The sequence below is a fragment of the Juglans regia genome, chromosome 10 (genome assembly GCF_001411555.2).
Source record: "Juglans regia cultivar Chandler chromosome 10, Walnut 2.0, whole genome shotgun sequence".
NCBI lineage: Eukaryota > Viridiplantae > Streptophyta > Magnoliopsida > Fagales > Juglandaceae > Juglans > Juglans regia.
This window is the reverse complement of record NC_049910.1, coordinates 19,117,239-19,140,428: the sequence shown is the minus strand read 5'-3', so window position 1 is coordinate 19,140,428 and position 23,190 is coordinate 19,117,239. Positions and strand designations below refer to the sequence as shown.

The 23,190-nt window shown below is 36.1% G+C and overlaps 1 protein-coding gene across 1 annotated transcript; it reads right to left on the bottom strand.

Moving 5' to 3' along the window:
- Positions 1-12,529: 12,529 nt before the first annotated feature.
- LOC108996630 (E3 ubiquitin-protein ligase AIP2) lies at positions 12,530-14,632 on the bottom strand. Its single transcript, XM_018972627.2, has 3 exons — positions 14,400-14,632; positions 14,163-14,239; positions 12,530-13,333 (listed from the first exon to the last, which is right to left on the bottom strand). Exons 1-3 carry the CDS (start codon positions 14,550-14,552, stop codon positions 12,721-12,723), a joined length of 843 nt encoding a protein of 280 aa, XP_018828172.1. The 5' UTR covers positions 14,553-14,632; the 3' UTR covers positions 12,530-12,720.
- Between the last annotated feature and the right edge of the window lie 8,558 nt (positions 14,633-23,190).

Genomic DNA, 23,190 nt, shown 5'->3' with positions numbered 1-23,190 from the left:
CTTTATAAGTCATGGATTAATTGGTTGATCAAAACAAGTTAGAAACAAGAATCTGTTTTGAACTTGGAAGGAAAAAAAAAAATTCAAGTATTGTTTTAGTGATTTTGATGACTTTTGTTCATGATTCAAAATATGATTATTCTTAGGAATATGTTATGAGTATAGTAGAAGAATAATTTTGGTTTAATAATGTGTTTGGAATTTGAAAGAATTACAACAAAAATCAAAAGAATAACCTTTGTAAGTTTCGGTCCTATAGAGTTTTAATGATTGTGTTTAAATTTTTCTGAATTGATATTTGAGCTTAGGACAAAAATTAAATAAGATATGTATTTTTTGAGTTATGATGCAAAATCCTTAAGTTAGAGGTCAAATAGTCATTTTCCCACCTGTAGATGGTAAAATGGTAATTTTACTATACGTTGATATCTTCTCATATTCCTAATTGTTAGTGATTAAGTTCTAATTTTTAGAAATTACTACATTTAGTTTCTCATCATCGCACTTGAGTTTTGTCTAGAAGTGCGAAAATCGAGGTAAGTTAGCTTTTAACTTACTATCAGTTTAATGTGTATGTGTGATAAGTAAGGGAACTAAAGTGTATGTATGCATGTTATCATATGTGCCATGTCAAAACATTACATTTTATATGTTATATAGAATTTATTCTGTCATAAATTTTTCATCTGTTACACAAGATATTTTGTCAAGTATTGCTATATATTGATATACATTGCACGTATGTCATGTTAAGTTAAGTATGTCATCTGTTACATGTATTTCATGTCACGTAATATTCACTGTCACATGTTACGCCATGTTAAGAAATGTTGTTCATTACAGGGTATGTCATGTTACGAAATGTTGTCTGTTACATGTATGCCATATTATGAAATATTTTTTGTTACATTTATGTCCCAAAGTATGTCATGTCTGTCGTCTTACGTTCATGTCACTTTATTCTACATCAGGACTTCTATCTTTTATGCCATGTTCATGTCACGTCACGTTACGAAATGTCATGTGTGCCAGTTAAGTTATTCATGTCAATCACGACCCTAAGCGCTAGGATAGGGTAATATTCTAATGGAACTCTTTTGTTCACGCTGGAGTATCTAAATAGGTGTGAAATCCCCTGGGTTGACGAAGTACAGTCAACAAGTTGCAAATGGGGCCTAATTAACTGGTCATGGGAGTGCGCTAGGCACAAGCGCTCATGGAGCCACACTTTATTTTACGTGTGTCCACAGCAATTGTGGCACAAATAAGTCATGGGGCCAAAACAACTACGGAGCATGAAATATGAGGTCACAACAACTGTGGAGCATACACTACGTGAGATATTGCAATTGTAACAAGTATAATATGTGGGCCCACAACAACTGTGGAGTACGTATTAATGCATTCACAACTGGTATAGACACCTATGTTGTGATGCAATAATCCTAGGGACACACGGCTAAAGGGGACCTGTGTAGCACCCGTATGGTCACTTTATTAATTAGATCTATTGAATAAGATTTCAAATTCATGTATTTCACGTTCCAGTCATGTTTCACATCATGTTATATTCAAGTTTATGTTCATGTCAAGTTTCAAGTTCATGCCAATCATGGTAACCCCATGAGATAAGAATACGCAATCATGGTAATCCCATGAGATAAGAATACGCAATCATGGTAACTCCATGTGATAAGATTACTCAATTATGGTGACCCCATGAGACAAGAATATATTTCAAGTTCATGTTTATGTCATGTTATGTTCAAGTTCACGTTCATGTCATGTCTTGTTTACGTTCACGTTATGTTCAAAGTTCACATTTATGTTATGTCATGCTTAGGTTCATGTTATGTTCAAGTTCATATTCAAATTATGTATGTTCACGTTCATGCTATGTTTCAAATCCATGTTATGTTTCAAGTTCACGTTCATGCAATGTTACTAGTCCATGTTATGTTTTAAGTTCACGTACATGCCATGTCACGTCAAGCTAAGTTTCAGTTTCAGTTCAAGTTATGTCAGCTCATGCAATGTTATGTCAAGTTACATTATGCTTATTATTTCATGCCATATTATGCCAGGATATGTTATGTTTACTATTAACTTTGATTGTGCATTCTTGCCTTTATTGCCATGCATGCATCATTAATCTGTGTGGAAATTTCCTGTTAACTTACTGAGATTGTAATCAAATCTCACTGTGGTAGTCACAACTACCTTTTCCCCCAAATGGTAAATCTTATTACAGGATCTGAAGGAGAAACATGAGTCGACCAACTAGAAACGATCAACTAAGCGACGGTGCAACGTAGGTGATAGTACAATAGTTACCTCAGATTACTACTTGTATTTGTGGTATTCAATCTCCAGCACTCTTTTGATCACAACCATTTTGGACTAGTGTTGTGATCTCAGTTATTTAGTATGTCAGTTATTTGTTTTGCATGACTCATAAAATTCTGTATAAGAATAAAGTACTTTCTGTCATAACTGGTGTAGACATAAACAAAGTTTTGGCATTCTATTTCTGAACTATGCAAAAGAGTGAATATGAAAAATTGTGCATCAGTTATAGTTTTGTGAATTGATTCTGTTCTGAAAATGTTCTGTACTATGATGTGATATGATGCAATTTCTGAAACATCTGGCATGACATTCTGTTTCTGTTTTGTTCTGACCTTACCACGGGTGTAAAATTGTGGGCCTTTATTTGGGTTAGTACCAACTTTTATGTTTCTAGTGCACCCACTTTATAAACAAAGTGGTTTTCTATATGGTCTTTCCTATGTACACACTCAGGACTCCAAGAATAATAAAGGGAAGATTCACATTATGTTTCTACTCAGTTGGCCACTGGGGTTTGCACAACCCTACCACAGAGATTCAACATTGAATTCTGCTTTGATATGATGTTTCAGTCATGTTGTGCCAAAGAAATTTTGAATAAGAATATTTTTAAATATTCGCTCTGATATTTTTAATAATATGTTCTGATTCTGCATTATGAAAATAAAAATATTTTGTTCTGCATTCTGAACTATGTAAATTCTCATGTTTGCATACTAGTACATATTTTCTGCTTACTGAGTTGTTAAATAACTCACTCATTCTCTCCATAATATTTTTCAGATAATTTTGATGCATCAACTAGAGTCAGGAATAGGGAGTACTTGCAAGTTTTTATGGATCATAGAAGATATGCCTTAGGGTAAGGACTTTTTGGAGAGTCTTTTTGGTAGTGTTGATATTTTATGTTGCCTTGGTATTTTTGAGTAATGGATATTTTTAGTCTTTGTGGAAATGTTAATGTATATTATTGAGGTACTTCTAATGTGCCCTTATGTAAGAACATGAATATTTGTGTTGAACAAATAGGTTAATATGTTATGGAGACTCTGGATTATTTTAAAAGTGTTATTGGAGATGATTTTTGGTGACATGGTTTTAAAAGTGTTCTAGGTTCATATCAATTGAGAAAGATATAATTCTTGATATGAGTTCAATCATGTTTTTCTTATGATCTAGAATAATCTTAATCAGTTGAGAGTCTGATTTATATTTTTTTAAAAATAAATACAAGTGATGATTTGATTTTTTATTTTTGAGCGAAGAAGAACATACTTTAGTTATTTTTTAAAAAAGAGAGGTTTCAACAATGATATTTTCCATGATAACAAAATTAATTTCTAGATTATCATGTAGATGCTCGGGAAGAATCAATTATCATAAATATACTATGAATTAATGAGGTGGATTCCAAAACTAATTAGTTCATTTGCCATTAGTAGTTTATTCATTGTTTAGGTTAATTTGCATCTTTATAATTTACTTTAGTTCTTTTATTGTGACTAGTTTATTAAATTAATTATTTCTTGCTTTTATTAATTAATTGTTTAGTTCGAAAGTTCTTATTTTACTTTAAAACTCAATTTTTCTGAACTAGATTAGAATTTATTTAGTTTATATTTGATTGGTTTCCTATATTTTTACAAGTTCCTGTGAGTTCAACCTCGTTCTTGCTATACTAGATTTTGGTACGGTTCGTGCCTTGTGAGTACAATTAAAATCTCACAAGAAGTTTTTAGCGGCGTTGTTGGGGACTTGGTTAGGAAAACACATTGAATATTGTCTAAATTTATTCTTCTACTAGTTGTAGTTAGTTTTTTAGTTTTTTTTTTTGTTTTTTTATAAAAAGTCAAAATTCAAAAAGTAGAAAAAAAATTGCAATATAGTGGAAACGTGATCATACACATCATCTTGTTAGTAGTCTCATGCATAAGACACAAACGTGTCCTTCCACACAGGCCTACTCAGAGTGCTATGTCGAGCAAGTAAATGCACTAATTTTTGAAAGCCGTTAGCAAGTCATGTTTTAGAGACATCCAATCCTAATTGGCAAAGCCATCCTAATTTTTCTTGGAGACAGAATCAACCCCCATGAATTAGGTGGACCACAAATGCAACAACAAAGTCAATCCCGACGACCTAACCTAATTTATTCTCTTGTTCATCCATCTACTCCTCCATTTGTGGCACCACCACAACATCAATCATCCATGGAGGAGTCTTTTAGGGTATACATGCAATTTGTAATAGCCCACTAGAAATTCACTAGTGTAATTTTTATTAACTTTATGAACCTCGTAAAAATCCCATAAGTTTTTACGAATCGACCAATCGCATAGGTTTTAGTCTGTCAATATAGTCAATGTTATCACTCACTATGGTGTTAGGAATATGAGTTTTATTTATTTGAGATAGATAGAAGTGTCAGAATGCGTTATGGTCTACGTCATTAGACTTAGTTGATTATTTAAGATTTTATGGCACAATAAGTTTATTTTCATATTTTCGGACCAAATGCATGTTTGAAACTATGAATTTTTAGGGGCACTTCGAGGTTGAATTTTCGATAAACGATTTTCACTATAAATTAATAAGAATATTTAGAGATTTTTAGTACTAAGCTTATGATTCACTTTTTCGGAGTGAATAGTAATCTCGATAAGCGCACCAATTACAGTGTTTCAAAATCATAGTGTGGAATGTCCAAATTAGATTAGAGAAGTTTTATTTGGACACCTGGCAAGATCTTAGCCACACTTAGTGAATAATATCAGACACTTGGCACCATGAGGAAAGTTTGATGGATTTGAAGGAATCAAGGTGTGAGATCATGCCAGCAAAACTTTATTTCATATGATCAATCAAATTGTGCTAAACCAAAGAAGGTTTCAATCCAAGCAAAACCCTAAATGGTTATAATCCAATTGAAACCCCAAAAGCTTGGTTAAAACCGAAACCCTAAATGGTTACCCCAAACCCCAAAGTTGGCCTTCAAACTCTTTCTAATCCAATTTCTAGCATTGTGTTTAATCACTTGATTAAATCACTTCTACATGCTACTAATCCTTTAAATTTTTGTTAGAACATCATTATCCAACCTTCTTAACCTTGAAAAATTGATTGGGCCAAGTGATATTGGATTTGGGCTTGATAGCAACCCAAACCCTCTTTAAACCCCAAAATTTAGGCCCATTCGGTTTAGGCCCATTAAGGCCCACGAATTTGGTCACCATAGGATTGCTATTTAGATATGTTTTGCACCCCATTTGGCTGACCAGATCTTTACAAAGAAGGGCCTAGAAGGTTCTTGAAGTACAAAACTAAAGGGGCCACCTCACTTTTTCACTTTTACACTCCACCTTGAGAAGAGATCTATAATTGATTTTTGTTTATTGCAATGAGAAGAAAAGGCCAACACTCAAACTTTCCTTCAGTCCTATCACTTTCTATAAATTGTGTAAGAGGCTCTCCAGTCCACTTCCCATGTAAAGCAACCCTTCTTTACACTATTCCTTTATAGAACACAAAAGACACTCTCGGATAGTTTTTCTTATCTCTGTTGCATGCCTGATTCAAAGCTTTTGTAAGTATCTTATCGCAAAGTTTCCTTCAGGAAAGTTGTTTCTTTTGGAGTCTTGTTTACGTGGATGCCTTATTTATTCCACATGGAGATCATTTGATTGGTAAAAAATTGTTTAGACCCCAGAAAGCTCATTCTAGGCGATAAACTTGAGTGTGTTATATTTTAGAGTTTTTGACCAAGCTAATGAATAGATCTTGGTCCAAAATTTTTATGGAGTACTGTTAACATGTGTATGTGATTATTGGTTCAGGATTTGTTGCATGATTAAAAATTTTGGTGAAATATTTTCTTAGATCTAGAAACTTAGAAATTAGAAGAGGAAAAACAGTTTTTTGTTTTGAGAAAGTTTAAATCTTTTATGGTTTAATCTTATTCCAATGACTTTGATATTTTTATTGGAAGATCCTAAGCCTCTTATATACATGTTAAAATGTTATTTTGAAGATATTAGGTGTTAGTTTCAAAGATATGAAATTTTATGTAAGGAGATATTTGGTTAGGCGAAAGTGATAATGTTCTTGGCTAAATTTATGTTTTGGTTGATGTTTAACCATTTGATCTTGAGTTTGAAACTTGGATCTGTTTTGGGACACTTTTTTTAAACCATGTGATGTTTTGGTTTGAAGATCACTTCTTTATAAGTCATGGATCAAGAGGTTGATCGAAACAAGTTCGAAACAAAAATCTGTTTTGAACTTGGAAGAAAAACCAAAAAAAAAAAATGTTCAAGTATAATTTTAGTGATTTTGATGACTTTTGTTTATGATTAAAAACATGATTATTCTTAGGAATATGTTATGAGTATAGCAGAAGAAGAATTTTAGTTTAATCATAAGTTTTGAAATTTGAAAGAATTACAACAAAAATCAAAGGAAATAGCCTTTGTAAGTTTCGGCCCTATAGAGTTTTAATGGTTTTGTTTAGTTTTAAATTTTTCAAAATTGATATTTGAGCTTAGGACAAAATTTACATAAAGTATGTAAATTTTGGTATTTTTCGAGTTAGGATGCAAAATCCTTAAGTTAGAGGTAAAATGGTCATTTTTCCACATGTAGAGGGTAAAATGGTAATTTTATTTTAAGTTGATATTTTTCCATATTCCTAATTGTTAGTGATTAAGTTCTAATTTTTAATAATCACTATTTTCAGTTTCTCATGATCGCACTTGAATTTTGTCTAGAAGTGCGAAGACCGAGATAAGTTAGCTTTTAACTTACTATCAATTTAATGTGTATGGGTGATAAGTAAGGGAACTAAACTGTATGGATGCATGTTATCATATGTACCATGTCAATTCATTACATATTTATCTGTTGCACATAATTTATTCTGTCATGAATTATTCATCTGTTACACTAGATATTCTGTCACGTATTGTTATACATTGATATACATTGCAAGTATATCATGTTAAGTTAAGTATGTCATCTATTACATGTATTTTATGTTACATAATATTCCCTGTCACATGTTACTCCATGTTAAGAAATGTTGTTTGTTACATGATATGTCATGTTACGAAATGTTGTTTGAGCCATGTTATGAAATGTTCTCTGTTACATTTATGTCTCAAAGTATGTCATGTCTGTCGTCTTATATTCATGTCACGTTATGCTACGTCAGGACTTTTGTCTTTTATGTCACATTCATGTCGTGTCACGTTACGAAATGTCATATATACCAGTTAAGTTATTCATGTCAATCACGACCCTAAGCACTAGGATAAGGTAATATCCTAGTAGAACTCTTTTATTCACACTGGAGTATCTAAATAGGTGTGAAATTTCCTGGATTGACGAAGTACAGTCAATAGGTTGCGAATGGAGCAATGTTTTGAATACCGAACCGGACGTCGTACCTGTCAAGACACTGGAACAAAATATTTCGGTACCGGTACTGTTTCGGGATAACGTTTCGGGATAATCGATATATAAATAAATTATATATATAAATATATATAAATTATATTCTAAAATAATAGTCTATATATAAATAAATTATATATAAATACATATATATAAAAATTATAAATAGTCTAGTCTGAATTAGAGGTTAAAAAATAAGTTTGTAGTTTGAAAAAATAAAAAATAAACACCCAGGCCGAAATATCGGCCGGTACCGGCTGAAATATAGGCCGAAATTTAGTTCTGTACGGCCGGTATTTTAGTTGGTATGGGACAGATATAGTACATGTATCGGCCGGACGGCCGAAACGAAAAATTTCGACCGTACCAGCCAGTACGGTACGAAATTTAAAACACTGGAATGGAGCCTAATTAACTGGTCACCGGAGTGTGCCAAGCACTAACGCAGATGAAGCCACACTTTATTTTATGTGTGTCCACAGTAAGTGTGGCACAAATAAGTCATAGGGCCAAAACAACTGTGGAGCATGAAATATGGGGCCACAACAATTGTGGAGCATACACTACGTGAGATACAGCAATTGTAACATGTAGAATATGTGGGGCCACAACAACTATGGAGTACGTATTAACGCACTCACAGCTGATATAGACACATGTGTTGTGATGCGGTAATCGTCAGGGATATATGGCTCAAGGGGACCTGTGTAGCACCCATATGGTCACTTTATTAATTAAGTCCATTGAATAAGATTTTAATTTCACGTATTTCACGTTCAGTCATATTTTACGTCATATTATGTTCAAGTTTACGTTCATGTCAAGTTTCAAGTTTATGTCAATCATGGTAATCCCATGAGATAAGAATACACAATCATGGTAACCCCATGAAATAAGATTACTCAATCATGGTGACCCCATGAGACAAGAATATATTTCAAGTTCATGTTTATGTCATGTTATGTTCAAGTTCATGTTATGTTCAAGTTCACATTCATGTTATGTCATGTTCACATTCACGTTATATTCCAAATTCACATTTATGTTATGTCATGCTTAGGTTCATGTTATGTTCAAGTTCGTGTTCAAATTATGTATGTTCACGTTTATGCTATATTTCAAGTCCATGTTATGTTTCAAGTTCACGTTCATGCTATGTTGCTAGTCCATGTTATGTTTTAAGTTCACATACATGCCATGTCACGTGAACCTAAATTTATATTTCAGTTCAAGTTATGTCAGCTCATGCCATGTTATGTCAAGTTATGTTATGTTTATTATTTCATGCCATGTTATGTTTACTATTAACTTTGATTGTGCATTATTGCCTTTATTGCCATGCATGCATCATTAACCTGTGCGGAAATTTCCTGTTAACTTACAGAAATTTGTAATCAAATCTCACTATGGTAGTCTCAACTACCATTCCCCCCCGAATGGTAGATCTTATTACAGGATCTGAAGGAAAATCAGAAATCGACCAACTAGAAACGATCAACTAAGCGAATGTGCGACGTAGGTGATAGTACAATAGTTACCTCAGATTACTACTTGTATTTGTGGTGTTCAATCTCCAGTACTCTTTTGATCACAATCATTTTGGACTAGTGTTTTGATCTCAGTTGTTTAGTATGTTATTTTGTATGAAGTATGTTTTAAGTATTTGAGATATTTTAGTTTGGTGCATAGTGTTGCTAAAGAAAAAAATTATCCACTACGAATAATGTATGATACTATATGCATGTTATGAACATTGCATCTTATATGTCATAAACAGGGGCAGGTAATCTTGTGTTGCATGTCTCGAATCTTCAAATGTTCGTCTGATCCCAAGCGAAATTTGGAGGCATCACACAATCCACTAATTAGGCCATTCAGGAGATGAAGAATTCCATTCAGAAGAATACAAGGAATTTCAAAATTAGAGAGTCAAGTGGCCAGTTAGCAACCCATGTTGGTGAGAGGGAGAGAAGAAAATTCCCAAGTCAGCCTATACCCAACCCAAAAGGACAATATGCCCCCAATAATGCATCCAGTTCTATTCAGGGATAGGAACATGTTTAGTCCATTACTACTCTCAGGCCAGGTAGATAAGTTGACAATCAAGTTAAAGTACCAGAAGTTGAGGAGTTGGAGTTCAAAGAGAAAAAGAATGTCAACCCAACATCCCTCAAAGTTCATGATTCTAATCCTTCTAAACCTATTAAGAAATTTGTTCCTAGAGCCTCATTTCCTCAAAGCTTGGAAAATCCTCAGAAAAATGCTAAATTTCATGATATTTTAGAGGTGTTTAAGCAAGTATAAATTAACATACCAATCATTGATGCAATTTAGCAAGTACTTGCGTATGCAAAATTTTTTAAGGATCTTGTTACAATAAAAAGGAAAACCAATATTCCAAAGAAGACATTTTTTACTGAGCATGCTAGTTTTTTTATTTAGAGTAAATATCCAGTCAAATATGAGGACCTTGGATCTCCTACAATTTCATGTAAGATTGAAAATCATCATATTGAGAAATCTTTGTTAGACTTGGAGGCGAGTGTGAATCTATTACCATATTCTGTATATTTGCAGTTAGTTAAGATTAGGGGAGCTAAAACCCATTCAAATGACGCTTCAGTTAGCTAATAAGTCTGTTAAGATCCCTAAAGGTATTGTCAATAATGTCTTGATCAAAGTCGAATCATTCTACTTTCCAATGGATTTTGTGGTATTAAATATTGAGCCCACTCAAAATGTTAGTACGTAAATCCATATTATTTTGGGATGGTCTTTCTTAGCCACATCTAATGCTTTAATTAATTGTCGAAGTGGTATTATGAAAATGTTTTTTGAAAACATGACTGTTAAGTTTAATATTTTCCACATAAGTCAGCAATAAGTAAGCAAATGTCAAACGATGAAAATGTCTATGAGGTTAATATGATTGAGAGTCTTTTCCAGGACACTTTGATACAAGCAAGTTGTGAGAACTCTCTCGAAGCTCGTCGTACTCATTTTGAGTGCAATTTTGATATTGCCAAATCATATAAGAAACAAATGAAAATAGTTGAAGATCGAAACATTTCGAGAAAATCTTTTAAACCAGGTCAAAAAGTTATTCGTTATAATTCTCATTTACATCCTTTCCTCGGAAAACTACAATATATAATTCTAAAAATTGTGATATGTCGTTTGAAACCATTTTTAAAAATTGAGATCTAAGAAGTTGAAGAAGTGCCACTAGAGGATCATGCATATCAGGATTAATCTTCAATTTTGTTATAAATTAGTGCATTAAAAAAAACAGAGTTTGCATTTTTTTCATCTCTTTTTATTTTCAATTGATATTTGTTTTAGTAACTAGTTTTCTTTTTTTTTTTCTTTGTCCTTTTTTCTTTTTATCTAATATTTTGATGTGTATAGATTATCACGCTCAGGTAATTCTCTCATCGCCCACTTCCATCGTTTTGAATTCTCATATTAATCCTACTATAATTTTGTTTTGCACATTGAAAACATATATTTGAGCATATAATTAATCTTCACATTGAGAACACTCTTCGGTTTAGGTTGGGAGAGTTATTTTATTTAAACTCGGTATCATTTGCTGGTTATATTTGTTTCATTCCTTTATTTCGTCTCGCGCGTCATTAATTTAATTTTGTCTTAAAAAACAAAACAAAACAAAAATTCAAAGAAAAAAAAATTATTGGTGCTAGTTTATGTGGAGTTCATTATACTATTTTTATATAAAGTGTTTCACTGTTTTCGCGCTCTGCTTATTACACAAGCACATGGCTACACATACATGGCTTCCTGTTAACGGATAAATGTGGTTTGAAAATCTTAAAGATAACAATGTGGAGACTGTTGAGCCAATCCATTTTTTTTCAAAGGGTTATTTTTCTTCTACTCTAAATTTCATTTAGAAGCATAAAAAAATAAAAAATTGCTTTAGGGAGTTGCTTGGGGAATCTTGAGATTAGATGAGAATTTTGTTAATAGTAGTAAGATGATTTGTGAATAGCAGTCAGATAGTTTTAGTTAAGTATTTACTAGGTTTTAGAAAATGAGAGAAAAAAAATGAATAAAAGATATTATAAAGTTAAAATAGTATTATAATATAATTTTTATTTTAAGATTTGAAAAAATTGAATTATTTTTTATTTAAAAGTTTAAGAAAGTTGTAATGATTAGTTTGAAAGTGTTTGTATTTAAATGATGTTTGGGAATGAAATGAGATGAGATGAGATAAAAAAATTTTCCAAACATCCCCCAGTCTCATTATTAATCCTTCTTTTGGCCGAAAGCAAATCAATTTCTATGCCACATTTTTATTCCTTCTTTTATGCTACACATTCATGGCCTCCGGTTGACGGATGAATGTAGTTAGAAAATCTTGAAGATAGCAATGTGGAGACCTTTTTTTGAATTTCTTATATGCATATGTTTTATACATGAGTATTAATACAAAGTACAACTTTTTTTTTTTTTACAATTTTATATTTAAATTAAGACCTTTTTTATAAAACAAATCACGATAAGAGTATTATTTCTTTTTTTTTTTTAAAAACGTCCTCCATTTAAAAGAGCATTATAAAAAAGTTTTTCCCTTAATCATTTGCCTTTATAAAATATTAAAATCAAACCATATAATGAGCATAAAAGCCCGAAATTCGAAAGCGAGTTAAGTGAGCAATACCGCTATATATGGCAACATATATAGATAGATGTATGCATTTCCAAAGAAAAAGAAAAAACATATATGTATGCAATTAACTTTAGGAGTATTAACCTCCACATTGTCACGATCGAGCATATAAACAGGCAATTAAAAAGGAAATCGAATCAGGCAGTACGTACTGATAAATAACTAGAAAAACATGACCGACCAATACATGATGGGTACTTAACAAAGGTCCAAGTTGGCATTATTAATTAGCGGACAGTAGGATTGCCCCATTCAAAGACATCCTCAAGTGCCCTTATTATCGAAAGCAACTCTCCTGCAAAAAGATCATTGGCTGCACCCACATTTGCAATGTTAGTGTTGTTCAAGTTGGGTGAAGTTTCCATTCTCTCGCAGAAGGCATAGCGACAAACGGGACACTGACCATGGCTCTTCACCCACGGCATGATGCAGTCCTCGTGGAACATGTGGTTGCATGGGGTTATGACCACCTCTTGTCTTGGCTCAAAATCATCCAGGCAAATAGCACAGCTCTTAGCATCTTCATCTTTCAACTTTTCCAACTCATTCAAAAGACTACTTTTGGCATTATTTTTGTAATAAAAGCTCAATCTCTTTGTTATTGCCTTCGCAGTAGGATTGTAGGTTTCTTTCTTGAGCATTTTCAATGCCTTGTTTTGCTCATCTTGGGTCAATCTGGAGTCGTCTGCCAGTGTTGGAACTGGCCGATTTTGTTGTCCTGTTAATCTTGAAAGGCCATTATTCTGGATGATTTGTCTCGGCCTGGGGTTTGCTTCCCTTCTCATATTGTTGTTGTCTAGGACTACAATTTGCATTGAAGAGAGAGTTGGTCCGGGAATGCTGCATGCAAATGAAGAATCGGCAACGACATTATCTTAAGGGAAAGACGATACAAGCCACCAAGTAATGAGTTTTGAGATAAGGACGTTAGAGCTAATTATATATTGTAGTATTTTATTACTAAAGAGGGGAGTGTACGTATGAATATCAAAAGATATATGTGATCATTTCATTAATTAATTTATTGCCTTCATGGCATCTTCAATTTCGAAAAGCCGGCATACCATGCATTAGTGATGTATTTTGTGGGTCAACAGTAGATTACAGTTTTTCAACTTCTATTATATCGAAGATTGCCTAAAGTTCATGGATTATGAATTATGATCAAGCAAGAAAACTGTGTGTAGTTTGTGTTAGACTTTTCAAACTAGACAACTCGCATTTGAAAGTTTTATCCATTAAAGGCAAACCATGCAATGTTTATATACATGCATTCTAAACAACCAGTCGTCTGCCAAAGCAAGCAGAGAAGTATTACAGCCACAAATAGATCTCACAAAAATATAAATTAATATGATTTCATATGAAACGTTAGATCTACTTTACAATAAAAGTAGTTTTACAATCTAACGTATTATGTCAAGTTATATCAATTTGTAAATTTATTTTTGTGAGATTTATTTGTAGCTAAATTATTTCTCCTATATCAAACTGAATACACGTTTAAACTGACGAGCACTCAATAAATATAAGAACCAATGTTAGTGAATCATATTCATCCAAAATATTAATTTTTTGGGGGGTAAGATAAGAAGCAATATTTATTGAATCTTTGTCATATAAAATATATATCTTTTCTTCAACATATTGATGTAACCAATATAATCACCTAGACATTCCAGACGGTCCTGTTATCCTTCTCTCGTCGAATGATTGCGAGGGAGGCCGCGTGCCGGCTCTGACATCCTGATCACGTACAACCAAAAATAAAAATAAAAATTACTATTTATATAGCATGTAAGTACAACAAGATGTTCTCATTCCAGCTTCTTATTGTCCTCAATCATATAAAACCCTCCAGTTTCAGGGCTGTTTTTATCAGGAAATGAAGTAACATCATACTTACATGAGGAGTAACTTGGAAGGTCAGGGACCTTGGAAACATGGGAATAGGGCGCACCCGGTTTGGCTCAATATGGCCAGCAGTATAGCCATCATAGTCCAGTTCAAGCTGCCGATTCCGGAGCGTCGGCCGGAAATTGTTGGCACCGCTGCTCATGATTTGCTTGTCCTTCCGGCTAACAAGATTATTTAGTTCCTCAATTTTTTTTGGTCTTTCCGATTTTATTTTATATATAGGCTTTATTCGCTTTTCTGTTTGGAAAGTCATTCACTTCACCTGGTGAATATATACTGTATATTGTTCTTTGTTGCTGCTTTACTGCTCTTTATGTTTCTATTCTTATGCAAAGGAGAATTCCTTGCCCATTAACAGATTCCCTTATCTTGTGGCTGCTGCTTACCCATGAAAAGTTTTAACGAAACCACGGAAAGAATCTTGTTCTTACAATCTATTTGTAACTTTTTAAAAAAGTTCTTGTTGGGAAAGAGTAAACATCTTGTCAAGATTTTCTAAAAACTATATTTTGTCAGACTACGTAGGCAAAATCCCGTAAACGAATTAACTATATGTTATAAAAATAAATAAAATAAATAAATAAAATAAAAATAAAAAACCCAATTATGTTTTTGTTGTTTCGAACACAAGTTTAGATAAATATTGAGTGTCTTTGATTTTATCTAAAGTAAGCTTTTATAAGCCTGTTTTTGTTTATAATAAAGGCATGAAACTTCGAATCAATTTTGTTAGCAAACTTTGTTTGTTAATTGGGAGTCCTAGGATCCCTTCAAGGTTTGATACCTCAATTTACCCCATTAAGTGTGTTAGCGCCCAAAAACGGCACAGCCCGGAAGGGTAGAAAGATCCATTCCCAGACGTGCTGAGGTGGGCTTAGCCTTAATCGGTGAGGTGTGGAGCCCCCGACGATGATCCGATGCGGCTGTACAATGTCTGTGCGTACATCTATGAAGGTGAACATTATTTAAATGCAGAGAAAATAAGGAGAGATTGACACACAGATTTACATGATTCGGCACTAGGCCTACGTCCACTTAAGTTTGGGGAGGGGAGATTCCACTATAATATGCTTGTTTACAGTCTCTCATAATCTCTCATTTTTTACTGTATAATGAGAGCTGGAGAAGAGGTTCTCTCTAGAGCTCTATGTCTAGAGGTTGAAGAAGAAGTTGAAGAAACCTCTCTAAGCGTTCAAAAGAAAAGAAATCCCTTGAAACCGTAGACACTCTAAACCTTTTATCTGACCCTCTTCTTGTGTGCGCCTCAGTAATTGTGAGGGATGCTTGCTTTGCGTGTCTGACCGTCTCTCACTTTCCTACTTTCTTCTGACACTTCCCTGTCTCCGGACACCCTCACCCCCTTGTCCCTTCTTATCTCATTTCTCTCTCTCTTCATTTGTCTTCTAGTGATGACCCATTGATGGGCTGGGCCTTGAAAACCATTTTGGGCCTGGTGTAGTTTACCCCCTCACAGTTGCCCGCGATTCTTAAGGGCAATTTTTTTCAAAAAAGACCTTGATAATCTTTAAAGGTAAAATATGCAATCGAACTGATATGCCTCAATCTGTAGAGAAATAAATTTCGGGAACTGGCCCTGGTCATCCGTTCCTCTCGAGAGATGGGCTCGACCGCGTAGAGGTACGTAGGCCGCGAGCACATCTTGGCTAGATAAGCAGGAGGTAGGCTCAACCACATGGAGTGCAAGCGTGAAGCCTGTCCTGGCGAGATAAGCGGGAGGTATGCTCAACAGCATAGAGCACGAGATAAAGCCCATCCTGGCAAGGTAAGCGGGAGGTAGGCTCAACTGCATGGAGCGCGAGCGTGAAGCCAATCCTTACCAAGTAAGTGGGAGGTAGGCTCGATCACACAGAGTACGAGCGCGAAACCTGTTCTAACGAGGGATGGGCTAGACCGTGTAAGATGCGAGAGTGAGTTGGTTGGCTATGGTGGGAGATGGGCTCGACAGCGTAAGGTAAGAGCGAAAGTTGGTGGCTATGGCGAGAGATGGGCTCGACCGCATAATGTGCGAGCGAAAGTTGGTCGGGCAGTCAAGTAACTTGCCTGCCTAATCAAATACCTGGGAGGTTGGGCGGTCCCTTACCTTTCCCGCCTTTTTAGAAAAGTGGTAAAGAGGGTCGAGCAGCATGTAAGACTGGACTCAGCCTTACGTCTTGTCGAAATGCATATGTTCTTCCCGCGTCTTTGTTTACAATAATGTTGGTGAACTTTCCTTATCTGATGTGAATTGTGGTTAATGTTAGAGTATGTTTGTTGTAACCCGCGCGAAGTGGCCAAGGAGCTCTCTGGGTCCACTTTAGGCGATTTGTGGAGCTCGGAGGCACTTTAACTCCGAAGAATCGTTCCCAAAGGTAACCCGCTGGCAGCGGTTATGGTACGAGTGCGACCACCCGGTGTTCGCTGGTGGAGATGTCGTCTCAGGTGTAATGTCAAGCAGTCGAAGGACTGAACCTGCACTTCGCCATGAGGCAAGTCGAGCCTCTTTAAGGAAGCCCGCCTATTGATCCTCAACAAGGAAGGTAATGAGAAGATGTCCGATCGGGCTAAATTGTCATTTTGGAGTGCGGCAAAGATCAGAGGCTTGACGCTTATTGGAAGTGGTGGAGATGCTGTCTCAAAAGTATGTGGGGCAATCGAAAGACTAAACCCGCACTTTGTCGTAGGGTAGGTGATTGAGCTGAATTATTACATATTTTATATATTTAGAACCAATATATTTTATTTATTTCATACATTATTATTGGTTTTAGATGAAAAATTCGTTAAGATGAATAAATTCGAGTTGTGATTTAAGTTGGTTAATAGCATGATTTATGCTTAATTTTATAACTTGTGATTTAATTGGACAATGTTTATTTACATGCACAACATATTTTTGATATTCTATTATTCTTATTTTATTTTATTTCTAATTTCTATTATTTTATTTCTAATTTCAAATTCAAATGACTTTCAAGTGGGTAAGACGTTGGAACAACCTAAGAACTTTCAACGAGTGTATGACTCTTCAGATAAGAATAATGATAGGGTTTGAGAGTAATTTGGATCAGAGTCCAAAATGCGTTAGGAGACAGAATGAACATACTTTAGTACTTTAATCATAACTTTCTGCTCAAATATAGAATTGATACAATTCTTGATGTGTTGGAAAGCTATTTTAAAGGGCTACAAAGTTGTCTCTAATAAGGGTTTCCAAATTCGAATTCCTGAAATGCTTATATGGCTACCAAGTTGAGTCCTAAAATTTAAGCGATTTTGTGTACGGGAATATGAAGACATTAGGGTTTCTTTCCTACCCTATTTAAGCATATCATTAGCACGAAATTGGAGACTTTTGCAGAGCAAGGCCGCACATTTGATGAACTCTTCCAGGGTCCAATTGCCGCTCCAGCCGCCACCTCCATTGCCTACCACATTCATCTTCATTCATTTGGCTTGCTATTTTCATTCCTTACTTTTTATTTAATTTCAGTTTAAAGTTTATGGAATACTTTTGAGATATTTGGCTTAGACTTTTGGGCATTTTATTTGCTGTTTATTTACTTCGTGTTATTTATTTTTCTCACTTCTTTAAGTTTTGATTGAACAATGATTACAATTACTATGGATTAATTTTAAAAATTTGTGATTTGAATACAAGGATGAACCCTAGAATCTTGATTTTGGGACTTTTCAATTTTCAGTTCGTATTTTGTCAATTATTTTTTAATTTAGTTTAATTCTTAGCTTAGTTTTATTAATCTCTTAGTTACGTTGCATATTAGATTGATTAAAGTTTAATTAGGACTTGAATAATTTCAGTTTTATTGTTTAATTTTCAGATTAATTAAGATTGTTCAGTTTAGTTGATTCTTTGATTGTTAATTTCAATTTGTTAGTCTTTTACATTTCAATTTGACACTCAAAAATTCAAAAATATGAATCTAGTCCATGACTAGTGCCCTTTTCATTCTTGTTGCACTCTTCCATCCATTGCACATACCATCATTTTTATTTTCTCTTTGTGAATATTTTCACTATTTTAAACGAGTTTGATTTTAAGTAACTTTCCCTGATGAGACAATCTAGGAATTTATTCCTAATTATTACGCGAAATCCTCCTGCACTTAGGATAGCCTTTGTACTACTCATTTTTTAGTGAGTCAGCAGGCCGGGCAGCTGAACGGCTGGGCCCACCTGTTGACCCTCACGGGAAGGTAAGTTGGTGATGCTGCAAAAGTCAAACCTGTTAGTACAAATATTTTTCAATCACAAGCGCGGAATTTGCGAACCTAAGCTATCTTGTTGGGGTGTGAAGGTCTGAGGCACTATCAGTTTGGCGTTTTGTTGCTGGAGATGACGTTCCATTGCAGAAGATGGCGTTCCACTGTAGGAGACTTCATTGGTGGAGATTTTGTTGATGGAGATTCCGTCTTTTGGTAGCCGAATGCTGACCTGCACTCCTTCGCGAGAGGGATAGAATAGCCTTAGGCATTACACTCATCCCTTTGCCTCGCGGGGAGGTAAGCTGATGATGGAGATTTCGTTGATGGAGATTTCGTTGGTGGAGATTTCATCTTCAGGTAGCCGAAGGCTAACCTGCACTCCTCCGCGAGAGGGATATAGCAACCTTAGACATTACACTCATCCCTTTCGCCTCGCGGGGAGGTAAGTTGTTGATGGAGATTTCGTTGATGGAGATTCTATCTTCAGGTAGCCGAAGGCTAACCCGCACTCATCTGTGAGAGGAATAGAGCAGCCTTAGGCGTTACACTCATCCCTTTTGCCTCACAAAGAGGTAAGTTGCTAATGGAGATTTCGTTGGTGGAGATTCCGTCAGTGGAGATTCCGTCAATGGAGATTCCGTCGATGGAGATTCCATCTTCGAATAGCCAAAGGCTGACCCGCACTCCTCCGCAAGAGGGATAGAGCAGTTTTAGGCATTACACTCATCCCTTTCACCTCGCGGCGAGATAAATTGCTGATGGAGATTTCGTTGATGGAGATTTTGTTGGTGGAGATTCCGTCTTTGGGTCGTCGAAGGCTGACCCGCACTCTTCCGCAAAAGGGATAGAGCATCCTTAGGCATTACACTCATCCCTTTCGCCTCGTAGAGAGGTAAGTTGTTGATGGATATTCCGTTGATGGAGATTCCATTGGTTGAGATTGTTGATGGAGATTCTATTTTCGGGTAGCCGAAGGCTAACCCACACTCTTCTGTGAGAGGGATAGAGCAGCCTTAGGCATTACACTCATCCATTTCGTCTCGTGAGGAGGTAAGTAGTTGATGGAGATTTTGTGCTACAGGGATCAATCATGTTAGTGAAAACAAAATCTACATAAGTTTCAAAGGAGACAAACCGAAGTATTTAGCCGCTATGACTGATTGTTGCCCGCTATTGTTTGCCCACTGTCGTTTGTTATTTCTTCTCTTCCTTGCTCCTTATTTTTATTTTCGATTCTCTCTTTTTTTTTCACAACTTGTGCAGATGAGTCTCGAGCAAAGGAGGTGAGTCCGTGGGTGAGAAGCAAGCAGTTGATGACCGAGGAGCATGCATGGTCAAGGAGAGTCTCTGTCCGAGGGGTATGTGGTTGAGGAGCAGACTGTTGAGGAGTTGATTTCCTGCCAGTGGCTGAGAAGCTCATTGGCCGAGGAACTTGTCATTCTTGGTGGCCTAGAGTGCGCGCCAGTGGTCGACAAGCACATGGCCGTGGAGTGGCTGCCAGGTGAGCATGGCTGTTGGATGTTCTGGCTGAGGGGTCTTGCCTGTGGTGCATGGCTGTGGGCGAGGACACCACTGGCCGTGGTACATGGCTGAGGAGCTCGCCATTCATGGTGGCCTAGGGCGCCCGCCAGTGGCCAACAAGCACTTGGCCCTGGAGTGGCTAGCAAGTGAGCATGGTCGTGGAATGTTTTGGCCGAAGGGTCCTGCCCATGGTGCATGGTCGTGGTCGAGGACACCATTGGCCACAGTACATGGCCTCCAATCTTGGTGCATGGCCGAGGAACTCGGTGCATGCTCTGTGCACTGGGTGCATGGCTTCAAGCCACCGTGGCCCACTGCGTGTCGGGGCGCGAAGGTGGCATTCAGGCAGGGACAGAAAGTGTCGGCGGTTCACATGGTGGTCGCCGACACCCTTACCATGCCACGGTGCGACTGGGCCAAGGAGAATATCGGCCACATGCATTCCCATGCATGTGGCCATGCATCGAGATCCCTATCGTGGCCAGGTGGTTAGGGACTATCTCTGTCGGCGGTTCATGTGGTGGATGTTAATGGGTCAACGAGCCTCGCAGCGAGCTACCGTGAGGCTCCCGGGTGCACGGCAACGTGCACCTGTTGTGCACTGTGCATGCCATGCACAATCGAGACGTGATGCCCATGCAGGCACTATGCACTTGTATGCACCCAGTATATATTCGTGAATAGTATTTGTACTACTCATTTAAATATACTATGTACTTAAAAGCATAGGGAGTTGTGGGTGCTATTTAAGCTCAAGTAGTTGGAGAGTTTGGGACTTTAGCCCTACACGCTGGATGTATAAAAAGTACTGATAAAATGTCAAAAACTACATGATTAAATTGCTAAAGTGAGTGATTTGTTTAACCAAAATGTGAATGAGCATTTAATTATGTAGTAATTTCTAATTCTTGACTCAATATGAAATTTTGATATTTTGCACTTGAAAGAAGTTGTATTGCAGTTAGTTCACACCAAAAATTAATACTCCAAAATTGTACTCATGTCTTATTTATGTTGCAGGGTATTATGGGAAAGATGTTAAAATCACATGGATATTATTGGAAATACCCAGCTGGCCAGGCAACATCCCGAAAGGAACACACACACACGGGATTGAGTGGAGAGGGGCGGCCTCACTTGGGCTGGAGATGAATTGAGCAGCAAGGAGCAGACGCACGACGTGGATCGTGCAAGCAGACTCACGCAGACGAAACGCATAGCAGCGGACGCACGCACACGCGGGCACTCACATAGAACCACTCATGCACTCACAGCACCGGCTCAAAACGCAGGAGATGCAGGCTCAAAACGCAGGAGCTGATCGACGTGCGCACTGCGGAGAGAAAGAAATGCACGAACGTGGGCTGTGCTGCAGAGAAAAACCGCGTACTCGGTTTGAGGCAAAAGAGAGATATAAAACAAAATTTTTATTTTGTGCGCCGTCTCTTCTTCAGTTTTTTTTTTCTGGTTTTTTCATTCTCATCCGAATTGCGTTCGGGTTTTTCCTTCATTATTTTATTTTTCCAGTTCTTTTCAGTGCATTAATTCTATTCCGTCTGTTAATTTTGAGTTTAGGATTTCAGCACATTTGTGGGATACAATATATTTTTATTCAGTAACTTTCATTTGAAACAGTATATGATGATGTTAGATTTTAATTTTCTTGAGCATTTTGTTAATCTAGAGATGATAGGCTAGATTTTTAGCTTGGGATTCAATGAGTAACCCGCGACTATTTGGGATTGAATTTACTTCAATATTTAGTGCTTTTGATGATTAACTTGATGGATTATATCTCAATGTGCATCTAGAAAATACTAGAGTTCTTTGTTCTTGATTTAGATCAATTGTAGATGTAAAGGCACAATTGATACTTGAACAAGTAACATGACTTTAATGTTTTTCTTTCACTTTCTATGATTGTTATATAATTTGTCAAGTAGTTTTATTAAAATAAAATTGTGGTTCATTGCTATATTATCCGACTATGATTTCTAGGAATGAGAGAATGGTTGAGAGAAAATGAAAAGAGAAGTAAATCCATCACCAAATTAGTGGGTGAAAATTGCATCCCAAGTGTTTGTTTAATTGTTTCTTACAAGTTTAAGTCAACTTCCATACGATTTCTTTAAATCCCTTTAATCTTAGCAATTTTAGAAAAATAGATTCTCTTTTATTTTCAGTTTTACTTATGTTTGAACGTCCCGATAATTTCACTCATAATTCACTCTACACTCCTTTGGTAAATATCCACATTTAGGTGTAAATATTGTTAGTGGTTAAGTTTAGGAATTTATTTCTCTTTGCTGATTATTTTAAATTCTCATGTCACTCCAAACGATAATATGTGGTCTTGCGAAAATGAAATGTTTGCTAAATTCTCATTGTCCCTGTGAATTCGATCTTGGGATTTACCCTTGTATTACTTTGACAGCTTCTACGCTTGGAAGTCGAAATTAAAAGCTGATCAAGTACAGTGCACTTTTAATCCCCCAGGCGAGAAAATGTTCACTTGCCCCTTTTCTGCAGTAGTGCTTTTTATAAAAATAAAAGTAGAAAGACTGAAGATACTTATGTGGAAAACTTTCATCTGCTCCTTTGAAGATTATTTAGCTCGTTGAGAAATCGTCATTCTTTCGCTTCCGGTGCAAAAAAAATATTGATCCCACAGATGGTGCCACTATTAATGCCCAAAAACGGCGCAGCCCGGAAGGTAAGAAAGATCTATTCTAGGACGCTCTGAGGTGGGTTGGGCCTTGATTGATGAGGTGTAGAGCTCTCGACGATGATTCGATGCAGTTGTACGGTGTTTGTGCATACATCCATGGCTGTGAACAGTATTTAAATACAAAGAAAATAAGGAGAGATGAACAAAAATTTACATAGTTCGACACTAGGCCTATGTCCACAGGGGTTTGTGGATGGGAGATTCCATTATAATATGATTGTTTACAGTCTCTCATTTCTCATTGTACAATGGGAACTGAAGATCTACTTACTGGAGAAGAGGTTCTCTCCGGATCTCTCTGTCTAGAG